Source organism: Dermacentor andersoni, chromosome 2 (genome assembly GCF_023375885.2).
Source record: "Dermacentor andersoni chromosome 2, qqDerAnde1_hic_scaffold, whole genome shotgun sequence".
Lineage (NCBI taxonomy): Eukaryota > Metazoa > Arthropoda > Arachnida > Ixodida > Ixodidae > Dermacentor > Dermacentor andersoni.
This window is the reverse complement of record NC_092815.1, coordinates 90,019,145-90,044,755: the sequence shown is the minus strand read 5'-3', so window position 1 is coordinate 90,044,755 and position 25,611 is coordinate 90,019,145. Positions and strand designations below refer to the sequence as shown.

Sequence of the window (25,611 nt, the reverse complement as noted above, 5' to 3'; positions counted from 1 at the left end):
GGCTGCAGTTGCTTTGTGGCAGTTGTGCTGTGCTATTAAGCACAAGTCCTTGTGTTGTTAACACTGAAAAAAGAAGTTCAACAGTGGGGTCTTTCATAAGATACAGAGGGCTGCTACATTTGAATTGACTGGGTTCTTCATGTCCCCAAGGCAATGCAGTAGATATGGGAGACAGCATAGCCGAGAGCTAAAAATTAATTTTGACCACATCAGGTTCTTAAATGTTTACCCAATGCTCATGCATGATTGTTTCTGCATAGTGTCCCTTTGGAATGCAGCAACCATGGCTAGGATGTAACCTTGTCTTTAGCAGAACACCATAGCATCTGAGGCACCGTGGCAGCCCTGCTTCCAAATTAACGTTCTTTTTGCCCTTTGATGTGTAACCCCTCCCCATTGGTTCAAATGCAACACTTAAATCTCTTCAAGTCCCAAAAGCAGCTGGAGAAAACTTTTTTTGTGTGTGTGTGTCTGTGAGCGTGCCACTTGATTCCAATGTTGTCTTCTGCATAGCGTCACAATGGACACTCTTTCATAAGGGTTCATTTATAATTAGCTTCTAGTGGGGATGAGGAAATGATTTCATGGCAAAAGGTTAAGAAAGTAGGTGAATGCGGGAATGCAGCGAGTCTGTACTCACATCGTTCTGTGCCCTAATAGCAAACGAACAAAAGGGCATACCCAAATCTTTGTGTGTCAGCATCTGTGGCTATGCAGCACTATGCAGGACACAGCATAAGGAGAGTTGTCTTTGTGTTTAGCTAGCTAGTGCAAGAAGTGTAGAGAAATATCGTTCACTTCAGTGGAATTTTATAGTGTTTGATTGACCTTCCACTGCAGTCTTTGTGTCTTGAGTTTAGCATAGCTGTTGGAATGATCATTTTTCAATGACACAGATAGGAACAAAGGACATGCTATTTTTCAGGCTAGCCATCAAGAACGCATGCCAAATGCTTGTACACTTGGGGATTGATTCAAGGTCAGTTTATGAGGAAGACTTCGAGCGGCCCTTCCTGGCCCAATCGGCAGAATTCTATATGGTAAGCTGATTTCCCTTTCTTGCGAGTGTGTTCATTAGGCCTTATGTTATGCCAATTAACATCCAGATGAATGACGAAAAATTGTACCTCCAAGCTTTGCATCTGCTTTGCATTTTCACGACAGCAATACACAGTCATGTTTGCATGCAATGTGTGTTTTTCGTGGCACTTTGGCAATGTGCGGCATACTATATTGGCATCAAGCGTGTTAAGCTAGCTCGAAATACACAACTGTTGGGAAATCTGGAGTAGGTGTTATGAAAGAGAAGTATGAGGCCAATTAAGTGTCTATTAGTGAGTTTTCTTTGCTGCCGGCATTGCAAAGCATAATGAAATTACCTTCTGTCCCTTGAAAACTTTCTGGCCTGCTAATTTACTTGGATGTCTTTCTTGTCAGTTTTATGTTTGAATATTTACTGGTTGGTGACCTCAGCCTGGCAGAATTAATGCTGTCATTTGAATTCCATCACACGCACCCGTTTTTTGTAACGAAAAAGGTGCTCTCGATTGTAACGAGCACCTGTTTGCCGTGACCTCAAGAAAGAAAAGTCCTTTACAGTACTGTGCACCTCATGCTTTCATACAGAAATACGACTTTCTCTCATTTGGAAAACCTAATGTTTGCCCCCAATGCACTAAAGTTGCGATAAATAAAAAAAAGTTGCAGTCTCGCCAAAACAGTGAAGCATCGATTGCGATAGCAAATTAGTAGACAGCTATATGAAGTAAGGATAGTAGTTTTACCGGCTGTATAAACTTGAAAACATTCGCTTACTAACTTAATTAACAAGCATGGTGTCACGCTTGCACAGCCAAGCATGAGCACATCTTACTCAGTAACCGTGGAAACTCGCTATCAAAATGCTGAAGTGAGAAACTGCAGTAGCTGGAGCGACGAATTTTTGGCCTTCGTGCTGCCTCTCACTTGAATGTGAACTAAGCGACGAGAACACAGTGCGGTGCACCTAGACGAGTAGACTGTCCTCACTGCAGATTGCTTTCAAGATAAGCCTGCACGGCTGCGCCTTACGCAGCAGCAGCCACAGTAAAACGCCTCTCCTTCTGTTTGCGCCAGTCCCGCATGCAAGTTTCGGAAACTCCTAACCCCCGTGATTTGGCCCAATTTCCGTCCTTCTCAGCACACTTGATCACTTGCCTTTTAATTGCGGCATCATGATGAACTTGGCGTTCTTCACACTCAGCACTTCCATGCTGATGGAGAAAATTCAGAAAATGGAAAGACAGACTGTGGACTAACCTAAGCCACGGCCATGTCCACAGTGTACTAGAATGACTGTATTCTTGTACACTCTAGCCATGCCTAAGCACACGTACTACAGCACATGGAGGAAGCTACGGCAGCTAGGCTCGAAGCATATACGAGGTGGCCATTTTAAAAAACCGATGGTGATATGGTAGCACAGATTTAGGGTTGTACTCAATTCTAATGCGCATGCAATTTTTGTGGACTCGTTTTACCTGAGAAAAAAAGTACACATTAGATTCGAGTAAATACGGTACTTAAATTAAGCAAGTGAAATAGCCGTAAGGTGGAGTAATCTCGCATAGCACAGAAGCTCCTGAAGACTGCATTCACCATGGATTTGCTGCTAAGTTCGGATAGTTTGCTACTATCTCAAAGTTAATTTCTCTTATATGACTCAACCTGAGGTAGTGAGCTAGATAGTTATTTCTTTCCTCTTAATGCAAATGTGCACACATGCAGGCGGAGAGCCAAAAGTTTCTGACGGAGAACAGTGCATGCGTGTACATCAAGAAAGTGGAGCAGCGTATCAACGAAGAGGCGGAACGCGCAAAGCACTACCTGGACGAGTTCACCGAGGAGCTTATTGTGCAGGTGGTTGAAAAGGAGCTGATCACCAACCACATGAAGACAATTGTTGAGGTAACCTCCTGCTGCACCCAGTCTGCTTTGTACTTTCTTATGTGCTGATTGACAAGGCTCAGCTGAATTTTGGTTTCCCTCCCTCCTTTTATTATTTTATTTTGAAAGAGAATGAAAGGAAATCATGTTAATTGTGAGATGATCTTTCTGTGTCAGGAAGATGTTACCACGAGCTGCAGCTGTTACTTAAAGGGTACAAGTAATTGCTATGGCTACAGCCATTTGGTCGATAAATTAATATCGGGAATATCACTTTTAATGCGACGTGATTGATTGAGCCAGCCAACGGGATGCTCATTGCTTCAGCGAAGCATTGCCCACAAGCAAAAGCATCCCTGAAAAGTGATCGGTCAAGAATATGGTTTTCTTTAGATAGGGTGAGTATAATGATCGTCAGCTGCCTGTGCAAATCTTGTGTGTTGCATGCATTGGTTGAATTAGGTAGCTTGAATGAGCTTTGGTCAATGGCATTGGCAGTACCAGTGTGATGGTTGTTAAATTGGAAAACTACAATTTCACTTGCGGCAGGTTAACTGAACAGGTGTTTCTGAGTATTCAAAGGCGTCTTACTATTTTGTCATTGAAATGGCTTTTGAGCTAAAGCTTTGGGCCAACAGTGTTGTTGTACTTACAGATCATCAGTGGGCCTCTTCGATTTTTGAAGCTCTGGCAGCCAGACGGCAGTCAGCTAGTCCCGGTCCTGATAGGTCATGTGGGCTGGTACCCAAGACAACCCGAAGCTGCCCGAAGTTTGCAAAAACGAATGCCGGGGCAACTGGCTGCGGGATAAATGTAAACATGCTACCAGGATGACAGCACCGGGCGAGGCCGGCGCGCGCTCAGCATAGTTGGCCTGTGTTGGCAGCGTGAAAGTATATACAGTTAAACCTCGATATAATAAACCAATGTAACGAAATCCTCGATATGACGAAGTATTTAACTTTTCACAACCTCTTGTTCATAGAACACCATGCATTTAGAACCTCAATACAACGAAGTGTGTTTGTATACGATTTCAATATAATGATATTTCGCTTCCGCAGCAGAGGAATGCCGTGACAATAAGTGAAAACTTCTGCGGACACGGAGGGTCAGATGATTAAATTACAAGCGGCTGCTAACAAACGCACCTCTCAAATTGTGTGCGGCGCGACAAGAGTGACCGCCGAAGTGAAGCCGCATCATGTTCCATATAAAGTCGAAGCGCGATAATATCCTATCGCACCCCGTGCACTTTGTGCTTTAGGTGCGAGTGAAAGTGTGCAAAGGTGAGAGAGAAAGATGGTAGGAGGGAGCTCGTGGTTATGCGATCAAGGGCATGTGAGGGGTGGGGCGGGAGGGGAGTTAAGTTGGCAATTTCTGGTGAGCATCATGGCTATGGTTGCACATGGCTTTTCGTGCGGCGAAGCACATACGCAACCATGCACCCTGCTTTAGAGATAATGTGCCACGTGTGCAAAGAGTGGGCATGCCAACACTGCATGGCATCGTGTAAGCTGTCTTCTGTGTTTAGTATTGAAGGTTGCGTGATCTCGAGTTGTGGTGACCCGTTGGTTGGAACGTGAGGCAGACGAAGCAATCGCTCCCCAGTGCGGGCGACACTATCAGCTGCGGGGTGAAGTGCCCACGAGAGCGTGGCTGGCTTGGCTTCAAGCACCTCAAGCACCCGTGTTGCAATCCGTCAAGTCCCCACAGAGATGGTGGCGAGTGCCCGTCACTTCTTTTAGTCGTCTCCTAGCCAGAGAACTTCCAGAGAGCAGCCAGACCAAAATCGTCCTGGCTGGTTCTGGCACCCCATGGGTCCCCAGAACCGTCCAGCCAAAGCAAAACAAATGCCCGGTGGGCATGGCGTGGTGGGTGGGGTAACCCGAAAAAGCGAAGGCACTTTGGCTGGCTCTGGCAGCCCGCGGGTAGCCAGAAGTGAGAAATCGAAAAGGCCCTCTGAAGATAAAAAAAAAATGTATATATATATATCATCTCTATCTTATCTCACTGCAGTACATTTATTTATCCTTCCTACTTCCCAATAGATGGAGAACTCTGGTGTTGTGCATATGCTCAAGAATCAGAAGACAGAGGGTAAGACATTTATTATCGTGTAATTCTTGGTGCATTGGTGATGTGTTTGTTTTCATAGTTCTTGGAAGCCTGTGGATTTAATAAGTTGGTTTGTCATGGCATTGTAAGTACCAGAAGAATTGTCAAACCTTCCATAGCAGCTGGTTCGTGGGACATATTCGACACTAGTGTGCTGTTGTTGTTTAAGTAGCAAAATTTCAGATAATTAGTTGGCAGCAAGCACCTGAAGCCTAGTACTGTATTATGCTTTCCTGTGCACTCAAATTGGCAGCACACAGGGCCTATACCAGAGGGAGTGCATTTTATGATAAAATCAATCCTCAGAACAGTGAACCTTCATTTAGTGAAATTTGTGATTTAACAATCTTTTATTTCCAGATCTTAGTTTAATTGATTGCCACATATATCTTTGCACCGTTTAGCAGAGTAATTTTCAACTTTCCAAACTCTACAAGCGTCATGTGCATGTACCTGTAGCTTTTACAAGCAAAAGAAAAAAAAAAAAGGACATCATGTGAGAGTGAATTCACCATTTGCATGCTACATTTCTCATGCTAATGTCTGTAAGCAACCACAAATGCTCACAGTCAAGCTGTGGACGGAATGCACCACTTTGTCATCTGCAGGGGTGGGACTCCTGCGCCAAACACAGAAATTTAATTGAAACTGCACCACGATGAGCCAGAATGGCTTCGGCATGTGTGCTCCGGCAATGGCTGCAAAGAGCGAGCGTGTTTGTTCTCTGAAAAAGAGTGCAGCTGTTCACAATCCGCACACCCTCACGATGGTGCCTCCCGCACAGTTTTTCGTAATTTTCGTGCTTTTAACGCTGGACTTTTCGACGTTTCTGGCTAGCGGCCAGTGTTCACAGCCACTCCCAGCTGTTACCACTGCCGTCAGGATGGCAAAGCAGCCATATTTAGAGTGTACAAGAATACATGTGAGTGGGCCGAGTGACACAGTGCTCCCTCGCTGAGGTGCAAAAAAACGAAGTAAGCTGAGGGTGCTGCGAGCGAATAGGGAGGTGCGCGCTGCGGTGGGTTCAGCGGGCGGCTGTCTCTGTCCCCAGGGCGGACATAACATAAAACTATTCCAATCTGTTTTTGTGCCCATGTGGGCAAGGCCTGAGCCAATTTGACCTATCATGAAGTTCTAATGGCAGTTTTGGGGAAAAAATAATAATCATAAATTGGGATAGTTTTACATAATACCAGCCCAGGGTTGATTGTGGCGCTCTGGGTCTGCGGGGGCATATGGTGACTCAGAAATTATGTCACTGGGTCAATTGGACTGCGTAATTTCAGAAAGTCTTCCACTATCACCGTGAGGTTGGCGCGGCAATATATAGTTCAATCGTAGTGCCACCAATGTTTTTGGCATTGCAGGAAAGCATGTGTCATGCCACCACTTGACCCACTCTTCCATATTCTAATATGCTATAGCTACAAAGTGCTCTTCTAATGCCCCGCGTTCTGATTGGCTTGCGGCAAGGCAAAACTGTATTATATGTATTTCTTATATTTCTTCCAGAGATAATTAAAAAAAACGCTACTATAGTCGGATACAATTTAAGAGGAAGCTTTAGCTCGGGCCCAACTCCAAGGCGGCCTATTCAAATACACTTAAAACGCAAGAACGTTTTTCTGAGATAACCCCTGAACCGATTTTAATGAAATTTGTTGCATTTGAGAGAGACATTTAAATTTAAGTGACTCTCTGAAGCGGAATTTCGATTTAGTGCGTGAATTTTGTTAAAGAGATATTCAAATATTCGACAGTTTGAAAAAAGTAGAATCACGAAGTTTACAAATCCATAGCTCTGCATCAAGAACAGATATCACGGTTCTGTAAACGGCATCCGTTAGGCCATTCAAAGCGGACCAATTCGATGTATCATTTTACGTCTTATCTGAATTTGTTGCGTTGTTTACAAGGGTTCTGCAAAAGGTGTATTTCCATATTACTAAATTTTCTTGAGATTCATATGTAACATATCACATTTGTCCGCTTTAAATTTACTATTAGATGCAATTTACAGAATTGTGATATTTTTCGTTGCCGAAAGACAGAGTTGTAAACTTGAGTCTCGTTTTCAGAAAATTGTCGATTTTTTATTAATAAAAAATTGACGATATAAAGCAAAAGTTCTAAACCAACAGTCACTAGAGTTTAAGGTTTTCTTTTAAATGGAACAAACCTCGTAAAATTTGGTGCAGCTGTTGCTGAGAAAAACGAATTATCCTTTTACATGTATTTAGATAGGAGCACCCGAGCTAAAGCTTCGTTGGCAATGAAGCCCCGCCCACGCCCTCATTACCGCCAGCCACTGTTCCTCCGCGAGGCTGCAAATAATTCGTACTTCAAACCTCTTCTGTTACCCAAATAAGGTGGTAACTACAAAAATAAAGTTATTAGCGCGTAATTTTATACCTTTCCCCTCGCGTATTATAGTGGAATGGCGAATGCCTAATTCATTATTGAACTGAAATAACATGCTTGCTTCTCTACAACTATTTGTTGTGAAGTTTCACTTCTGTTGGTAGTGAAGTTTCATGAGTAAAACGGGTTCAGCAGTGAAATGAACTGCAGAGCAGATTTTTGAAGAGTGAAATGCTCAGACTCGATGCATTTTGTCCATGTCTGTTGCACACCTCATTGTTTCTGCCGATGAAAAAACTTTTTAAGAAGAGAAGACGCTCCGGAGGTATCAAGTACGACGCCATTTTGAAAAGGCCGCATGACGACAATATTGTTTGCTTCTGACATTGGCTGGCGGAGTAACACAACTCCACGCGGTCCGTGTGCCTTTGTTGCCAACTACTGTTTTCGAAGTTATATTCTACTAAAGTAATCTTTATTTGACACTTTCGCTTCTTTACTTGTTCTTGGCAATGTACTTTCTGCGCTTCTTTCCTGCGCAAGTCCATTTGGCATGGTTCTTTGTTTGCCAAGTAAAGGAGAGGTGTATCGCACAGGCGCACCTGTAAAATACACCTTAATCCATTTCTCTTTTGTGGGTTTACGGGTTTTTATGGCAAATGGTGGGCGTTATTCACATTTGTACTAGTAAAGTACCCCCCCCCCCTCATTTGCATAGAAAAGTTACCTTGGGTTGCCCCCCCCCCCCCCCTCCAAAAAATATCCTGGGTACGTGCCTGGCCAGTACAGAAACTGTGTGTGGCATGCCTTATTTATGCTTGCAGTCTCTCGGATAATCTCCTAAGCACACTTGATATTTGTGCTTAAACTATGCTTAATGAGATTCACGAATGAAGTTTTTCCCTACAAGTATGACTTCACTATATCTAGGTTCAAGTGTGCCAGTTATGCATGAATGCATATGTGGAAAACCCTAAAACCATGTAAACGCAATTTACAATCCAAAAACTACATACTATGCACTCTGGTGTGCACGAGGCAGGTGAGGTGTGTTTGGGGGGCAGGGCTCAGTGATTCAGATGCGAAACTCTCAAAAAGTGTGGGTGCTGGTGCTTGCTTTGCAATCAGTGGGCACTGGGAAAATCGATGATGCATTGTGGTATAATACGCTGATTGCGAGAGTGCTTATGATTCATGGTGACTGCATTTGACCCCCCACTGCTCACCAGTGGTGCAACAAGTGCAGGTAAGCGTGCAGTCTGAGTATCGCATTTGAATCTCTAAGCACGGTACCATTCGCATACCGGGTGTTCATGCCAGCATGGGCTTGAAAGCAATGGGATTGACAGACCAGTCAGAGTACATGGTTGTTTAAGGGTCCTACTGGAAAGCAGGGCTCACTGGTGACCGTGGAAGCTGCTGTGTGGGACAAAGCATTTGCCCCTCTCCGGCTTGGCTATATTTTATTAACAAACTGCAGCCAAATGCAGATGTGTCAGCCACACATGAAGTTCTGGTATTTAGGTACATAAATGGTGTTTTTTTGTTTTTGCTAATATTTTTTAATTTTGGCGTCCGGAAAAATGAGCTCATAATATATGATTAATCATTATGCGAATATTTAGACAGTACTTTAACAATATTAAGATAAAGTGGCCTGGCAGCACCGCACCATGCATATGTGGAGATTCTCTGCATCTTTGCTGGAAAGCATGGCAGGTGCATAGGTGTCTAGGCTGCTGTCTACCCATGTAGTCCCTGCCCAGCAGCTACCCAGTGTAAGGACTAGGTATACCTGCTTCTTGCAGCTGATCATATGTAGCACACGCTGGTGTGTTCTTGCTTTGCAGACCTGGCACGGATGTTCCGCTTGTTCAATCGGGTCCAGGACGGCCTCAAGACAGTGGTGGACTGTGTGAGTCAGTATCTGCGTGAGCAGGGCAAGTCATTGGTCACTGAAGAGGACGGTGGTAAGGGGGACGCCCTGAGTTTTGTGCAGAACCTTCTGGACCTGAAGGACCGCTTTGACCACTTCCTGCACCACTCTTTCAACGGCGAACGCCAGTTCAAGCAGATGATTGCCAGCGACTTTGAGTATTTCCTCAACCTGAACCGCAAGTCGCCCGAGTACCTCTCCTTGTTTGTGGACGACAAGCTCAAAAAGGGGTTGAAGGGCATGACCGAGCAGGAGATAGAGCAGGTGCTGGACAAAACCATGGTGCTGTTTCGCTACCTGCAGGAGAAGGACCTGTTTGAGCGATACTACAAGCAGCACCTGGCCAAGCGATTACTGCTGAACAAGAGCGTTTCCGACGACTCTGAGAAAAACATGATCTCCAAGCTCAAGGCAAGTTGCTGGATGATAGCACCTTATCTTGATGCAAGGGCAACACTGTTTGCTTATTCACCATTTCCGGGCTTAAGGTGCACTTGTTGCATAAACCTTTTCTTTTTTTTACTGTAATTCGAAAGCTTTATTATGACTGTACATGTTTAGGTTGTGAATATTTCAGGCACTGGGCATTTCCTGAGAAACTTCTAGTGCATCTGCTTTACAGTGTGATCAGCGATTCTGTAGTATTTTTGACAGTAGGAACTAGCTGCAAAAGTAATGTGCACCTGGTATACAGTTGATTCCAAATATATTGAACTGATGATGATGATGATTGGAGCTTATTGGCGCGAGGGCCAGATGTGGCCAAAGAGCACCATACTCGAAATCGAACTCAAAGGGGACATGGACAGTTTGATATATTCATCATATTAAATATAAAATATGCCTATCTGAAGCTTATAATATACCTTCCACACAACTTGGACAGTTTCCAGAGGTTGTAAAAAGCGTGAACTTGCCAATTTTCTTCTCCAAGGCCTTATCAAATGCATAAAATTTCACGTATTCTTTGCTCACGAATGTCTCAAATGGCTTGAGATGCGGAATAGTCTCCGAGATACTGATTCCAATGTTAAACATAAAAGCCCGCTCGGCCCGGACGCAGAGACCATGGTGCACCATTGAGCGCGCCGGTGGTGCGTCAAAAGACTTGTTGAGCGTTTTTATTCAAGATAAGGTAGAAATAGATGCATCGCAGAAGTTTAACTAGCTTGTATGGATACGTGCCGTGCCGCCATCAGTGCACTTGTTCTGCAAATCGCTCGTGAATATGACTGGCCACGTGTCCATTGCTATTCCAACAATAAACTGTTTAAACGGTCGATTGTCATATGTGGGCAACGAGCCATGAGAACTGTCAAGTCGAGTTCCGGGACTGACTGTTGGAACTAGTTGTCTTTGTTTCTCGATCACCCTAAAAAGTCCACGTCTGTCTCTTGTGCCACTCAGCGCAGCCAGTAAGTCCGTTAGTTCTCAGCCCTTCCCTCTCTGGTCCCTGTGCCGGAGACTGCTGACCTTACACACATGTGGTTAGTTTCAAAAATGGCTTTCAGCTTGCTGAACATTCGAGTCCATTCCCACTCACGGTATAACCGTGCAAGCATGAATAAAACGCGTGCAATGTGGACCCACCAATCGTACAGTGACGAGTCTTGCATGCCACTACTGCAATAGGTTTTCCGTGAAGTGCAGATGTGGTGGGCGGAGGTTTCGTTAAATTCAAACTGCAATGTAAGGATCCGTCCAAGTGGAGGTTGTGCTCTGAATTGTTTTGGTCCCTTGCGGAATCTTAAAATGCCCATTTGCGGAAAGCTCTTGCCTACAAGAAGACTAACCCGGCAACACAGCAGTTCGAAATCCCGTGCCCAGCGCCACTCAGTGAAAAGATCAAGTGTCATCCACACTTTCTTTTGGAAAGCGTATCGGATTGGGAGGCCTTTTGCATTGTTGAAATCTGCTTTTGCTAATAACAAACAGCTGCAATTTGCACAAGCCATCCATATGCATAGCGAGGTAAACTGATACACCACCCTGCCAATTTTTTTCTCCATGGCACATACTGCTCTTCAGATTCAATCTCTTGTTTGGCAGCATCTGCCAAAACAGTATTGTTTCAAATTTGTCGTTATTAAATACTTCCGAAGACATGAAAAGTAGTTGCGTCTCTGTTAGGAGAAGCACACTTCCAAGGATGAGGCATGGGGCAGCGTTCATTACATAGAATGGGGCGGTGAATGAGAGTTCGATTTATGTGTGGTACATCGCAACATCATTGCATGGGATCTTCAGGAGATTTTACAACTGTTCAATATAGACAATAATTCGATATATCCGAGTTTGACATATCTGGCATCGACTGCGTAAGCAGCAACAACACACAAGCAGGTACTATCCTGCCAGAATGAAGCCCGAGTGATAAGAAATAAAGAACGACATCTCTTGCTCCTGATAACTTCAAAGTGTGAAGTGTCATTGAGGTTTAGCCGGGCACTAAGTGTGCTCAGACCCTAAGCGTTTGTGAACTAATCACCCCAGTGTCACACAGTGGTGAATGTGGGAAGGAAAATTCACCTTCTAGTTCACTTAGTCGTGTTCGCATTTCTGCCGAGATAACCTGTGCATGCTGAGATAAACACCATGTGTTTGTGCTTGACAGCTTCCTGCTATCGTTACCAATCCTAATGTTTCGTCTTGTTTCACACCGCACTGATGCTGCAGGATCATAGGGCTGGAAACTTGGTGGCAAGGTTTTTAGCTTGCATGTAGTCAAGCACATTCATTCCAGCTGTCTTGCACCAATCTGAATTTGTGTCAGAAGGACTTCCTATGGCTTGAACACCATTTTGTTCAAACAAACTCTCAGTTTATTTGGAGTTTGCAATAATGAAGCTCTACAGTAATCATGGTCTCTTGTTACTGTATTTATTTGAAAAGAGTGGAACGCAGATATATCCAACTCGAAGGCCATCATGAAATAATTCAATATATCAATAATTTGAAATGTAAAATCTGCCTATCTGAAGCTTACCTCGGATAGTCTCCTGAGAACGTGAGAAACTGGAATTTGCCAGTTCCATGCCCAAAGCCACTCACTGGGCCAGCATGTTGGCCTGCAGTATAAATAAAATAAAAAATGAGTGCCGTACATTTCTTGTGGTGTGCGTGTATCGGACTGAGAGACGTTTTGTGTTCTTGAAGCCGCATGGCAATCCTCTTTCCAATAACAAATGACCTCAGGTAGTGGGCTTCACTGCATGGCAGTTCTTTTCGTTATTAGTATGCTTCGCTGCACGTTAAAGAGCCCCAGATGGTCAAAATTTTTTTAGTCCGCCACTGCGGCGTTCCTTATAATCAAATCGTTGTTTTGGCACATAAAATCCATAATTGAATCGTTTTCTTTTTAGTATGCTTTGCTGCATTTCACAGTTTTGATGCAGTGAAGATAACTATAGCAAATCTGGCATTATTGAGTGCAAATAAGACCCTTGCTTCCCAAGCATTGTGTGTTTTGAGGCACTCACCTTGCTCATTTTTACTCAATGGCTTGTACTGCTTTTCATATTCAATACCTTGACAGCATCTGCCAAAACAGCACCATTTCGTCAGCATGAATATTTCTGATGACACAAGAAATTATTGCAGTCTTGTTAGAAGCGGGGGACTTTCAGGGGCGTAGCACGGCACAGTTTTCAATATATTGAATGTGGTGGTGAATGGGAATTCAATACATGTGTAGTACAGTGCATGAGATTTCCAAGGGGATGTTACAACTGTTCGATGTAGGCAATAATTCAATATATGCCGTCGTTAAATGTATCCGGATCAGACTGTATAGGGCAAGGTTTCGTTCCAGAATCTTTAGCATCAAAGGCACCCCCTGCCATATATGCGAGACTCATTTACTCTTTCAAATGGCATCAGCGCCGTATTTACTGCGATCCAACTTTTAAATGGCAACGCAAAGTATAGCAACTAATAAACTTTGCCAGATGATGTAGTTTTTGCCATCACACCAATGGAAGGCAAATGTTGTTCACATACCTACCAACTTATATGATTTTATTGTAAAATGCCCAATTTTGGTGTGAAACCATCAAATGGCTCACTGAGCGGAAAATCCGACGTCTGTAGCAGCAAAATGGCACCTAAATTTCCATTGGCTGTGACGCCACAGCAAGTGTGCACCTCAATGAAGTAGAGCAAGCGAACGGGAACACTTGCTGCCGCAGTAGCGTGCCAAATGTTGCGCAAGGGAAGAGGGCATCACCATGACCGCACGTCACCCGTGCTCTTGGATGCCTGGGTTATCCATGTGCTCTTTGTCCGCGCAAGTTCTTGCGTGCAAGGAGTTCACAACTCGAAAGACTGCTCAGCGAAGTTCAATTTGACATACAGTAAAACCTCGTTAATTCGTCCCTCGTTAATTAAAAAAATTGGATAATTTGGACTCGTCCCCTGGTCCTGGCAGGCGTATGAATTATTTAATGCAATGAAACTTTTGTTGATTCGGACACATTTAGCTGCACATCGCTTAATTTGGACAACTTTCAGAGCTGGGCGAGCGTAGAGCACCGCAAGAGCAAAAACGGCGTTAGCGTCCACCAAAACGAAGCGGCGGAGTCTGTATCGCCATAGTCATCAGCAGTAATTGTACTTGAATGACAGCAATGCGAGAATGCATCATGCCTATTTGTGCCTTTAAAGCCTTTCTTCTTGCATTTACGACCACGCTTAGCACTGCATTGGCCGTGTGCCTTGACGACTGCGTACTTGCCATACATGATCACGTCGACAGCGGCCGCTGTTTCGTCCGCGGCGATTGCGGCAAACAGTAGTTTAGTTTTGACTAGAACGCGTCGGCCACACGCCTTGAGAACTGCAAGGTTGGCGGGAAAGATCGCTTCGACAGCGGCCTCGGTTTTGCTCACAACGGTTGTAGCAAACAATAGTTTCGTGTTTGCTCAGTGCAAAGCTGTAGAGGATGAAGAGCACTGTCTACATCACGATGGGTGGTGACCTGGTGACACTGGCAAAAAAATAATTGGGATGTGCACACGGTTGTGAAAAGCGTCTCAGATTAAGACGTACGCCGCGGCCGCGCTGTGAAGGAAGTCGCGAGGCCTTTGCTGCTGCGAGCGCTAATCAGTCACGAGATGAGAATCGCAGCTTCTGCACTACTTTTGTGCAAAATAGGAAGAGGATTTGCTGATTCATTCAATAAATAAAAGATGCATTTGCTTATTGTTTTCTTGATACCCTCGATAATTCAAAATTCGATTAATTCTGACATTTCTTTCGGTCCCGTGAAGTACGAATTAACAAGGTTTTACTGTAAATGCTTTCGCATTCACAACTCGTAAGTGCTCAAGTGTCCTCGGATATGTTTTTAGCTCTCATTCACAATTGTCGTATGTTGGACATATTTTCCGATTCTTTATTTGCATGTATAGTTAAGAGCAAAGTGAACTTAAAAAAAAAAAAGAAGGCTAATATAATCAAGTAATTTTTTATGGCCTATTTTTCGGACCTATTGATTATATGGACCAACCTGCATGGCAGTGACATCAACTAATAGAACCAATAATGGTGGCAGCTGTTACGTGAATGTTTCACTAATGCTAACTTCATATGCATTTCTGCGTGTGTGCAGTGGAAATTTTTAGTATTCCTCCCGAAATTTTTTGTAATTCAGTGCAGTGTTTTTCAAATTTAAAGTTTGCACGTCTGCGTTAATCATTGTCATTATCAATGAGCCATCGAGAAACCATTGCTACCTCAACAGCAGTGGAGAGCTGTTGTGGAACAGGCCAAAGAGTGGCATTTTTATTAGAATGTGTTTTTTTATTTTTTTCCTCTGTTTACTTAGGAATGAACTAAATTTTTTGATTCAGTTGTAGTCGCCAACCGATTTTACAAACACTGTCCCGGCGCCGCAACTAGCCCCCATATATGTAATGTGTGATGATGACGCAATTTGAGATGCCCTACAGCGTGCCATTCAATCTTTTGAAGTGCACCTGTATGACTGCATGTGAACTCTGACACTGCAATGAGTAGAATGAGCTAAATTCGCTAAATTGCCAGTGCCTCCTCGAAACTAAAAGTAGCCAGATAACACCTTTGGCCTAATCCATAACTTGGTCAATCCAGTAGTCCATGACTAAGCTAACTGGTCAAGACAAGCTGCATATTTGCACACACACACTGTGCGCTTCCTTGGCGTCTAACATTTCTTTCTTAATGTAATAAATAGCAACAGTGTCCTCTTCTTGTCTTCTTTTCCAAGTTTTTTGCCTCCCAGAATTATTAACCAGCTCCATCCACCTGGCTGTCTGTGCGTATACGGGATGTCATGACGCGAGAGAAGTGCCACATAATTAAAATTGGGAACTTGGAATCATTCTGCCCGTGGAAACAATAAACCTCTCAATGTTGCCAAAAGATGAAAATGTAATGCAAGCTCTAAAGGTGCATTTGGCATGGCAGCGGCCAAAATGTGCTAATGTAGTTGCATGTAAACAGCAGACATACCGTTTTCGTGACCACCTAAGAAATCGGGACATTACATTTTGCTGTCGTACATAGACATTGTTTTTCTGACTTCTGATTATTCAGTGTGTCTGGCAATCCCCACCAAGTTTAAATAGTCCATCAACTACTATATACTGCCTTATATTAGTGTGTGTATCTAATTTCTTTTTTTGGATACCCCTAAGTCCACCCTCTCCTTATAATTGTGACTGCCTTTTAATCTAATAAATATGGTAAACAATGCTACTGACCTTTTTACCTGATTTATAATGTGTCATGCAAAGCAAGGTTGTAGGCTTCAGTTTAATCAAGAACCTGCGTGCATTGCTGTGGTGTAATGTACTCAAGCTCACCCATGGTAATCCAGGATTGAAGTAACATGAGATGCATCTTTGCAGACTGAATGCGGTTGCCAGTTTACCTCTAAATTGGAAGGCATGTTCAAGGACATGTCAGTATCGAATACAATGATGGATGAATTCAAAGCTGCTGTGGCCTCTTCAAATGTAAGTAGCATTCATCACCTATGTTCTATGTTACCGAAAAGAGTATCCAATTTTATAGAATGATGCATGAACAGTTATAAGGAACCGCAAAAACGGTACTTTTGTTTATATTCTCTTTAGTTCTCTTGCCTAACCTAACACATGTGACTTAAATTTGGACTTCGGGCTCTAGCCTGCTAGGCAGCGCTTTTCATGATGAAATTTCATTGTGGGCTTTTTGTAATCGGTAGGTTGCCACATACTGCAGTGTCGATAGTTTTGTTTAACCGGCAGTCAGAGTTTGTAGGGTTTTATGTACAGTCTAACTCAATGTGTTTATTCAGCATGTAAATGTTGCACAACTGTACTGAAGTACTTTTCTTTTAATGAAGCTCTTGGTCAATACACACTGCTTTTTTAAACATTCGGTTTAGATAGTGGTTTTACGGGTTATCCTGCATTTGTGTGGTACTTAAGAGCTCATTTGACATGTTTTTCTCCTTTCATGTTGGCAGATGAACTTGTATGGAGTGGACCTGAATGTGCGCGTGCTCACCACAGGGTTTTGGCCCACCCCTGCTTCTACACCTAAGAGCAACATTCCCACAGCCCCTCGCAATGCTTTTGAGGCTTTTCGCAGGTATGCAGCTACTGTTGCCCTGGCAGACAAAAAAACAAAAAGAAACAAAGGAATTGGGCTTTTCTTCGGCACTTTGTTTCAACATTGTCTTTGTGTTATGTTTCTTAATAGTGTATAAGGGGTGTTCATTAATTTATCTACATCAATAAGAATGAAGAGGCTTTCGGCAAAATTATTATTTTATTTTTCAATGTAGTCCCCTGAAAGCAACCCACGTACTACTACTTAATTTTTTTTTTGCAGTTTGTTAGCATAAGTTGCCTCAGTTAAGGTTCATTAGCATGAACTCCAAAAGCAAAACTCCTTCGACATTCCAGGAGACAGTTGACATGAATTTCGGAGCAGATTTTTCTGTCTTGAATATTTTAGTGCGGGTGGTGACTTGCGTTTCCACTGCATTGACTCCATTTTGAACATGGGATCTTTGTGATATACCCACAGGGATGGTAGTAATGCGCCAATTGAACCATCTTGCGCCAAACCATAGAGCTGTGCAAACCTTCGCCAAAACACTTATTTGGAATGAAGTGGCCAAATTGAGTAGGATGTGCTTGTTCAGTTGCAACCACACAGCCCACAGACACGCATTGGCTAGTGCTTAGCGCTGCAATCCAAGCCTAAGCAATCCATTTCAGCATCGGCATCTTCAGAGTGTAGGTGTGTTTGGTGGCATAATTGTAACTAGGCCACAATAAAATAAAAACCGTTACGTGCTATACAATGCATTACAAATGTTTTGTAAAAGAGTAAAGTTTTTGCCTATTTGCAGACCAGATAAAGATGTGAACTGGTGCTCATTTCATGGGGTAGTCGGGAAGAAAAGCCATGCTGAGTGAATTAGGTTGTGCAGTCTGCTCAATGTGTAGCTCATCAGTTTCGTTATACATTTTAGCACTCGATATTGTGCCCTATTGGTGCATCTGCGTCGATTAATGGGCGAACACCATGCATGTGACGTTCCAAATCTATTTTGCACGCGCACCATGTCCGCTTACTGGGATGATAGTGCGGCATGCTGACAAATGACCTGCTTGCTTTCATGAAACTTCTTGGTCACGAGTGTCTAATGGCAACCGCAATCGTCACTCAAATCGTCACTCAAACCACACTAGATCAGGCTCTTGCTGCTGCAGAATGCAAGCCAAGGATGTAATGTTTCATATTTAGTCAACCTTAGTGGCCAAATTGTGGTCGTAATTGGACGTTCAGTGAAACCGCAAACCTCCATAATTGTGTTCCTGGCAACGAACGTTCACGTTGCAACTTTTGCAGGTCGAAGCCAAGAATTTTAATAAACCATCTTTCGGCGAATGAAATATTGGTTGCCGTTTTACACTGGCTATACAGTGCCTGTGGCGGAACTGCGAATAAGCTTGAATAATCGACCTTATTCAAAATATTGGTCAACGACGCAGACTGCAATGCCAGTGAACATTTTTTATCCCTTTCTGCTTTCAAAAATATCATAGAGCTTTCACTCGGCGAGCATTGTGAAATACTGGCAAATGTGCAATGACCAGTACATCACTTTACATTTATTCTGCGATATTCCACTATCTTGACTGACAAAATAGTTCTGCTGAAACCCACAAGGTGGAGAGAAGTAATTAATAAAGCGAAAATGAAACATCCACCCGAACGTAGCTAAGTGCTACAAAGAAAATCCATACGGCTTCCTCAAAAGAAAAGCTTCGCAGTTGAAGAAAAATTCATCCTGGTCCGGGACTCTAACCCGGGACCACCGCCTTTCCCGCTTTTCATTGTAGCACTTTGCTACGTTTGGGTGGATGTCTCGTTTTACCTTTATTAATTATCTTGACTGAAAGTTGTCGAGAATTAAGAATGGCCAGAGGGCACTACGTGAACTGCGTTCACTGTACCTTGATGGGTGTGTTTTATGGTGGCCACTGTGAATATTTCTTGTTCATTGTGCACAAATATGCTTAATTAGCTGAAATTTATAAATTTACCTAAAAGTTGTGGATGACGTTAACAAATAACTGATAACAGCATTTGAAACGACCTAGGATTCGTGAAGACTTTTTTCTGACAAGAAAGCCCATGAAACAAATAAATAAAAGGAAAGAAAAGCTGTGACCTTGACAACGCTTCCACACACTGTAGATCGCATCAACCTTTATGCAAACAGTGGCATTGGGAACAAGCGGCTGCGTTTTTTTCTCACCGTGTCAGCAGTTTTTGACGCGCATCTCCGCTCCCTGTAACACGTGAAGTAGCGGGATCTTGTAACGGTTCGCTTTCCAAACAGTTGCCAGACCGTGACCCAGGTTTGCGCTTTCATAATATACACAATGCACTGATGACGTTTACGTCTGAGACTGCTTGTATTACTGGTGCAGGGACGCATTGTCATGTGGAGTACAAAAAAAAATTGCAAACATTTCTTACTCCCCTTTTCTTTTTGGTCAGGAAAGGACCCAACAAGACTAGGTCGCTATATACGTTATTGGCCATTTCTAGACGTATTCCACCTTTCCACTAGCACCTTATTGAATAAGTTAAGTAATAAATGTTAATTCATTAAAAATTAATGAGTGGCTTCTCACAATGAAAAAAAAAAGAAAAAAGAAAAGCACTCGACTAGCATAAGATAAGCCTATGACCGAAAAGCCCTCACTTATTTGTTTCTCTGCCACATTTAGTCGGCACATCTGGCATGTAATTTTACGATGCTTTCCGAGATATTAGTTTCCTTGTAGGTTCATGCTAGAGTCATCTAAATCGCGGTGTTTACCTGTCATGAATTTCGCTCACCTTGCATCCTTTCGCAGAATTGATCTGTTGTAACCTAATACAGCCGAACCTCTATATATCGAAAAAAAAAAAAAAGCAGTGATCACAAAATAGTTCGATATAGCCAGAATTCGACATATAAAATCACGTAAAAGACGTATCAAGAACTTGTACAAATGAATCAATGAACCAAGGGTGCCATTGGGTATCGTTGTTCGGAGGGTGCGTTTGGTTGCAATGCATGCAATTGGCCTAGGCCAATCGTGCGGGGTACAACCGAACTCGTGCTCGAAACAACGATAGAATCGCACCCCAATCAAAGTGCAAGAAATACAGTTAAACCTGGATATAACGAAGTTGACAAAAGCTCGCAATTTTTCGTTACATGCAGGTTTTCGTTACATGCAGGTTTCGTGTGAAGGCTCGTACGAATGATGCAGAAACGAAACCAAATAGCTCAATATATCCGTGAAGGTGAACTCACCCTTCAATCATTTATTTTACACTAAAAAACTGCGTAATTTCCGCTTGCTTCTTCGGCACGAGTGTAGGCACAACACGCCGCTCCAAAGAGGCTAAATCGTGTAGAGCTCCTTCATCGTCGAGCGAGCCGACGAAACGGCGCATAACGTCCATTGCGTTCATCACCTCCTTTGCAGTAGGCACGTCACACGGATCTGCCTCACAAGCACCATCATCACCGCCATCCGGATTTTGCACGCTTTCAGCTACTGCTGCATCAGACATTTCTTCTGTAGTCACGGCGGCGTTGTCGGCAAACAAAAAGTCAGTCAGTTCAACGTCGTCGGGTACACCACCGTTAGTACATAGCTCGTTCCACGCTTCGGCCACATTGGACGGAGTAGAAAGGTCTTCCTCCTCCTCGTCGGCACCAGCCCGTGCGTTTTTGGCTATTCCGGCCTTTAAAAAGCAATTCGCGATAACTTCTGCCCTGACCTCTTGCCAGGAGGCAGCAAGCATCTCGACTGCTTGATAAATGTCGATCTTCATCTCCCGTTCCAGACGGATGTCGAGAAGTATTTTCAGGATTAGTCGGCGCCGGTAACAGCATTTAAAACTGTTAATGACCCCTTTGTCCAGGGGTTGTATTAGGGACGTGCAGTTGGCCGGGAAGTAATGCAGTTCGATGTTCGACAGCTGCAGGCCCTCGACGTGGTGCGCCGAGCAATTGTCCAGCAGTAGGCAAACTTGACGGCCTTGCCGCTTGACGTCCTGGTTAAATTCCTTTAACCACTCAGAAAATATTGGCCGAGTCATCCACGCTTTGGAATTCGCCACATACTTCACGGGCATACGCTTCGTTCCCTTAAAACACCTGGGACGGGCACTTTTGCCGACAACTAGCGGGACTCGCTTGTCTGTGCCGTCGAGGTTGGCACACAGCAGAATCGTTATGCGGAGCTTGCTCTGCTTTCCACCGCGGCAGTCATCGCCTTTTAACGCTAGCGTGCGGCCCGGAAGCATTTGATAAAATAGAGCTGTCTCGTCGGCATTGTAGACATCAGCCGCCTCGAAGCCACTCAGGATTCCAGGCAGCTTGTCAGCCACCCACGAAGCAGCAGCATCGCTGTCTGCGGAGGCAGATTCGCCGCTGATTACTCTTCCGACGACACCGTGCCGGCTCTTAAATCCCTGCAGCCACCCGTTGCTTGCCTTGAAATCGTCATGACCCAAGATACACGCAAAATCCTTTGCCTTCTGTTGCAAGATCGCGCCGCTTATGGGTACATTTCTGGCTCGCGTGTCCAAAAACCACGTGAACACTGCCTTGTCCACATCAGTGTATGTGGACAGCTTCAGTCTTTTTTTCTTCGAGCTTGTTCCCGACTCCACTGCGTTTCTGATGCTGTGTTCCGCACTCAAAATCGTTGATAGTGTGCTCGCTGGAATGCTGAAACGGGTGGCAACGTCCTTCTTCTTCTCGCCTGCGGAGACTGCATTTAAAATTGCGAGTTTGTCTTCAAAAGACAGAACTTTTTGTTTTCTGGCAGTAGAACTCATCACGACCAACCGACGACGCAGTTAGAAGCGGAGACGCACGACTACACGCCGACAGGCAGGCCTAGCACCTCCAAAACAAGTCGGACAAACCAGTACCAGAGCACAGTTGACACACGCACACGTGCAGAACGCAGGACAACACTCAAGATGGCGAATGCAACGCACCCATAGAGAAAGAAAAAAAAGTGACGGATATCGTTCGTCATCGTCCCTCCCCCTCTCCCTTCCGGCGCCTTGGCAATGAAAGAACCGGCTATCAGCGTTGCTTTTCAAGTGAATTCTTACACATAAGTGTGTATAAGCCGTTGAAACAAATGAAAATCACAAAATAAGAATGCTTGTCCTCAAATCCATACGAAACAAAATAATTCTGCAAGAAAAATCAGCTGCCGATACCAATGCCACCTGGTGCCACGCTAGACAAGCAAAGCCTGAAAAGACTGCTACGTTAGGCACGGAGCGGCGCTAGTTGCCGCCATCATCATCATCATCGCTAACTTTGCTCGGTCGCGGCAATCCCTGGCGTGCGCGTAGCTGCTGGCTCCTTACAGCATTAATATTCAATAATCTAGAGCATTTCTTCGGCCGAATTTTCCTTAAAAGTGCTAAAAGTAATGACTGATCAGCTTTGGGAGTTCGTTACATCAAGGCTAACCGCCGCAACGCGTTCGTTACATCAAGGTCGAAAATACATGGGCTTCAATGGGGGCAGCGTTGGGGAATTCAAAAACTTCGTTAAATCCAGGAATTCGTTACATATAGGTTCGTTACATCCAGGTTTAACTGTACTCACTTGAAGCTTCAAACAAAGTATTCATTTCTTTGGCTGAAAGTACTATAGCAGTACTCTGTAGCCTGCTTCTTATTGCCAGCCGCATGCTTAACTGCAGTGTCCTCAACATAGTCTGAACTATCCACAAGCGATAGGCCGGTGCCTTGTATTGCACCGCAGTAGCGGCAAAGAAGGGCCAAAGCAGCTACAGCCTCTGTTAAAGTCAGGAGCAGGGCAACAACAGCGCTTGCAGGATCAACCTCGGCAGCGTCTTTGTTTTGCTGCTACCGTATTTACTCGAATCTAGGCCGACTCCGATTCTAATCCGACCCCTCCCCCCCCCCCCCCAAAGTCTGAAGCCAGAAAAAAAGAAAGGAAGCTTACCTCGAATGTAGGAAAAAAAAAAAAGTTTCATCGGCAGAAAACCGAGGATTTTTATTGGGTAAGCGCACACTCCGTAGGCACGTACATATAAAGTTTATTCGCCGTCGTCATCATTATCGTCTGCAACATCACTGTCCTCTTTGTTGCTGAGTTCATCGCAGAGGGCATCATCCTCGCTTCCGTCCATCGAGTTTGAAAAACAACACCTTTTGAAAGCTCTAATGATTGTTTCATCTAGAATTTCATTCCATGCCGCAGCGATCCAGTTCACCAGCTGGCCAAGCGAAGCACGCTTGATGCGCCCGGTTGGGGTGAGCTGACGTTCTTTCGACGTAAGCCAGTCGGTATAGTGCTTGCGAAGCCTATCTTTAAAGGGCTTATTAATGGCGACGTCAAGCAGTTGGAGTTGGCTAGTCATGCCACCAGGGATTATGGCGATGTCTGTCCCAGCACGAGAAAGCGTGGTCTTCACGCTGTCAGTCAGATGGCCGCAGTAGGAATCGAGGACTAGAAGTGACTGCTTGCACAACGCGGCCCCTGGATGGCGTTCCCAAACTGTTTTCACCCAGTCCTCCATCAAGCCGCTTGACATCCAGCCTTTGTCGTGAACGCGCACAAAAACATTTCTGGGGAATTTCACGCCCGCTGGTAGAGTCTTGCGCTTGAGTATTATGTATGGGAGGAGTTTTTGTCCATTGGCTGTGCAGCACAACATTACTGTCGTTCGCTGCTTTTCGTAACCCGCCGTCCTAAGTTTGAGTTCCTTCACACCCTTTTTGTTCACGGTGTGTGCCATTGCCATGTCGAAGAACATTGGGGTCTGGTTGGCGTTTGCAATTTGCCCCAGTTGGTAGCCCCTTTTCCCGCCGTTTTTCCATCACGTAACACTGAAACTTCACAAGCTTCTCCTCGAAGTCAGCAGGCAGCCTCTGACACACGGAGGTCCATCGTCTCAGGCTGAACCCGAACTGTTTCATAAAGTGCGTTGCCCAGCCCCTGCTTGCTTTAAAATTGGCTCGTACGACACCCTAATGTTGGCAACTTCCCTGGCTTTCGCTTGGATAATCTCTGTCGTCGCGGGCATTCCCACTTCCCTTTGTTCCGTGATAAAATCAGTGACAACTTCTTGCACCTCATGGTGTCTGCCCGTTTTTGGTCCAGTGAATGCCAAGCTTGTTGCTGCACAGCTGAACAGTTTGGTCCGTTGTTTGCACCATCGTCGCACATTCTTTTCGTGCACGCCGAACTCGCGCTGCACTTGCAGGTTTGATTTGATTGGAGCCAACTTTATTTGTGCCTGCAGTTGGGCGCTCGCGCGCCCTGACGAGGGCCTACGTCATCTACGAAGTCGCCATTACTCGTCTCCCTGCCTTTCGAGCGCCCTGAGGCCTGCTGGATGGCCCAAAGCTGTTCGTCTCGGTCGTAGCTCTTTGCGGCTGCCTCGAGTCGTGGTGGGATCGTTCTTGATATTGCTGCTTCTGGATTTTTGACGCAGTCCCACAAGATGTGCGTGTAATCTGCCGTCTCCCTCCGGCAGACTCTGCACTTATCGGTCGGATATGTCTCGGGGTACATGAGATGCATCAGTCCCGGGCTCGGTAGCGATCTGGTCTGGAGCTGTCTCAGTAGTACCGCCTCCGCTCGACTCAGCCTTGGGTGCGGGAGTGGGAGAGTCCTGCGAGCCAGGCGGTAGGCCTTCGTGATTTCCTTGTAGTCCGTCATGCGGTCCTTGGTTCCGAACCACGTCGGACGGTCTGTTGCCAGGGCGTGGTTGGTAAGCGCTCGCGCCGATGCGTGTGTCGTCTCATTGTGGTTCTTATTGCGTTCTGACGCATCGCCCGCGTGCGCCAGAAACCACTTGATTCGGACTTTTCTGTCTTGAAGTTTGGCTTGCAACTCGCTTTCTTTTGAGAGCACAGTCCAAGGAGACAAACTAATGAAGGGTCCTCGGCTGCTGTGTTGTCACACATGATGTAAAGCAAATGAAATGTACACCTACGATTCACATGCAACAAGAGCTGCCTGTACAGATTTCAAACGAAGCCATAGGTGGCTTGGGGGCCAACCCACTTGGTTTTTTGCCTGGTTTTCCCCCCATTGCTGAGAAATTTTCGGCGAAGTATTTCTTCTTTTTGTTGATAGTGCTTATTCTCAATGTGTTTTGCACATTTAGATTAAAAAAGAGAAACATTTTCAGGTATTTCTGTGTCTCATGATTAAGGATTCAATTCTGAATCATTAGCTTTAGCTTTTTTTTTAGACAATTCTAGCAGTGTCCGTGGTGGTAGTGCGGTTCTTGTAGACTGAGGTAGCATAAGAGTGCTAGGAGTCTGCTACAGCTAAATAGAGCAAGCAACGGGACAAATGGAAGGCATGAGCGATATACAGCAAAGCCTCATTCATATGTTATGGAAAAAACTCTGAGAAATGTACTAACCGGGCAAACGTATGATCCAAAGTAACTAAAAATTGTAACAGACTCAACTATTGCTGACATCTACATAATGCAAAGTGTCACAGGGATCGTTACAGCACAAGGTGCTGACGCTTGTCAAGCTGGTGGTGGTGCTCCAGTGGCCCGAGATGCGTTTTTTTGTTTTCCTATTGCATGGTGTTCTAAGAGGGCAACAGGAAACCGAAGCGAAATCGAGGTGGTAGGCTACGCTGGATGCCGCTGAAGTGAAACATGATGCCTACGTCGCGCCGCCTGCAGCAGTGAACAGCG

At 44.6% G+C, this 25,611-nt stretch overlaps 1 protein-coding gene across 1 annotated transcript in view; it reads left to right on the top strand.

The window, feature by feature from the left end:
• Cul3 (cullin 3) overlaps nucleotides 1-25,611 on the top strand; it is a 61,196-nt gene that overhangs the window by 18,266 nt on the left and 17,319 nt on the right. The window contains exons 5-10 of the mRNA XM_050188494.3: nucleotides 926-1,040; nucleotides 2,767-2,946; nucleotides 4,977-5,025; nucleotides 9,255-9,751; nucleotides 16,228-16,335; nucleotides 16,830-16,954. Coding sequence (XP_050044451.1) covers nucleotides 926-1,040; nucleotides 2,767-2,946; nucleotides 4,977-5,025; nucleotides 9,255-9,751; nucleotides 16,228-16,335; nucleotides 16,830-16,954 — 1,074 coding nt within the window. The remainder of the gene's footprint in view (nucleotides 1-925; nucleotides 1,041-2,766; nucleotides 2,947-4,976; nucleotides 5,026-9,254; nucleotides 9,752-16,227; nucleotides 16,336-16,829; nucleotides 16,955-25,611) is intronic.